Genomic DNA, 1,743 nt, shown 5'->3' on the forward strand with positions numbered 1-1,743 from the left:
AGGTCGGACTCTTGCTGCTTGATTTTCGATCGAACGGGATTTGGGCACGGTTCAAAATACAGAACGCTCTAGAGAACATGCGATCATTTGGGCACGGTTAAGAGAAATTTTACCAAATCCCTAGTCAACATCAGCCACAGCCGCGCCCCCGCCGTGGTGATGGGCACGCGAGCATTTCGTGTCCTGCCAACCTCATGCCCTCCTAAATCCACGCTAACCATTACCAGACCCCCAGCCCGCAGCACAAATACACGGACGAGCATGGGCAGAGCAGAGCAGAGCCAAGCACGCGAGCTCTCACCAGCACGGCACGACCGGCGCTCCGTCCTCCCTGGCCATGGCTCGCGCGCACGGCGCATTCCTGCTGCAGCTGCTGGCCGCGGGCCTGCAGGTCGTCGCGCTCGCGGCGACCATCACAGTCACACAGACGGACGACCCGCGGTGCCGGCCGAGCCTGCCGCGGCGGGGCGCCATCGCGGTGTACCCGAGCGACATGGAGCAGCTGCAGTTCCTGCTCAACCCCAAGTTCGTGGAGGCGGAGTGGTTCCTCCACGCCGCGCTGGGCCGCGGCATCGACTACCTCGACCGCAACCTCTCGGCGGGCGGCCCGGCCCCCGTCGGCGCGCGCAAGGCCAGCCTCGACTTCCGCACCACCGAGATCGCCGCGGAGCTCGGGTACCAGGAGGTGGGCCACATCAGGGCCATCACGCAGGCCAACGGCGGGTTCCCGCGCCCGCCCATCGACCTCAGCGCCGACCGCTTCGCCGCCATCATGGACGACGCCCTGGGCGCGCGCCTCGACCCGCCCTTCGACGCCTACAACGGCACCGTCAACTTCCTCCTCGCCTCCTACATCCTGCCCCACGTCACCGCCGCCGCCGCCGTCGGCATCAGCCCCAACCTCATGGGCTACGCCTCCAAGCGCCTCCACGCCAGCGTCCTGGCGGTGGAGGCCGGGCAGGACGCGGTGATCAGGATGCTGCTGTACCAGCGCGCCGACGAGACGGTGGCGCCCTACAAGGGGCACACGGTGGCCGAGTTCACGCGCCGGATCTCCGACTGGCGCAACGAGCTGTCCGGCTGCGGCGCCAAGGACGAGGGGGTCAAGGTGCTGGACCGGCATCAGGGCGCGGAGCGACGCACCATCAGCAACATCCTCGGCGCCGGCGTGGACTCGCTCGGGTACCAGCGGACCCCGGCGGAGGCGCTGCGCATCCTCTACGGCTCGCGCAACGAGCAGGTCCCCGGCGGGTTCCTGCCCCGGGGCGCCAACGGCACCATCGCCAGAGGATTTGTCCAGCTCGCATAGATGTCGCTGCAGCTCGAGGACTCAGCCGGTGCTTCCATTCCACCTCTTTCGTGCTACCCATGGACTGAAACAGGCACAATAAAAACATTGCGATCTATATTTTGAAAAGAAAATTTGTCTCGAGACCAAATTCAGTTTACAGCTCGAGAAACAAAATGCCAGGTGTGAGTCGGAACTTTATACAAAACTGAAATGGGATTTTGCACAGAGATTCATAGGGATTTTTATTTATTTATTTTGGTTAATCAAATAGTGTGGGAATAGATGAGACTTTGTTAATTCTCATCTAGATGAGAATGAGCAAATCTGAATTAAAATCTGTTACGAATAGTACATCGTTAGCACTACTCATATTCTTTTTTTCTGAAACGAGGCAAAAGATTTGCCATTTTCATTGATTAAGAAGAAGAGAATTGCCCGGTTAATTGACGGAA

General features: G+C 60.3%; 1 protein-coding gene across 1 annotated transcript; it reads left to right on the top strand.

Annotated features, from left to right (window-relative positions):
- Positions 1-245: 245 nt before the first annotated feature.
- Positions 246-1,540, top strand: LOC125511943 (desiccation-related protein PCC13-62-like). The gene has a single exon (XM_048677157.1). The coding sequence runs from the start codon at positions 338-340 to the stop codon at positions 1,307-1,309; it is 972 nt and encodes a 323-aa protein (XP_048533114.1). The 5' UTR covers positions 246-337; the 3' UTR covers positions 1,310-1,540.
- The last annotated feature ends 203 nt before the right edge of the window (positions 1,541-1,743 follow it).

The sequence above is a fragment of the Triticum urartu genome, chromosome 1, assembly GCF_003073215.2.
Source record: "Triticum urartu cultivar G1812 chromosome 1, Tu2.1, whole genome shotgun sequence".
NCBI classification, from domain to species: Eukaryota; Viridiplantae; Streptophyta; class Magnoliopsida; order Poales; family Poaceae; genus Triticum; species Triticum urartu.

Bases quoted from the DNA above. Each gene is read 5' to 3' on its own strand.
- LOC125511943 (XM_048677157.1), top strand. From the start codon at position 338: ATGGCTCGCGCGCACGGCGCATTCCTGCTGCAGCTGCTGGCCGCGGGC.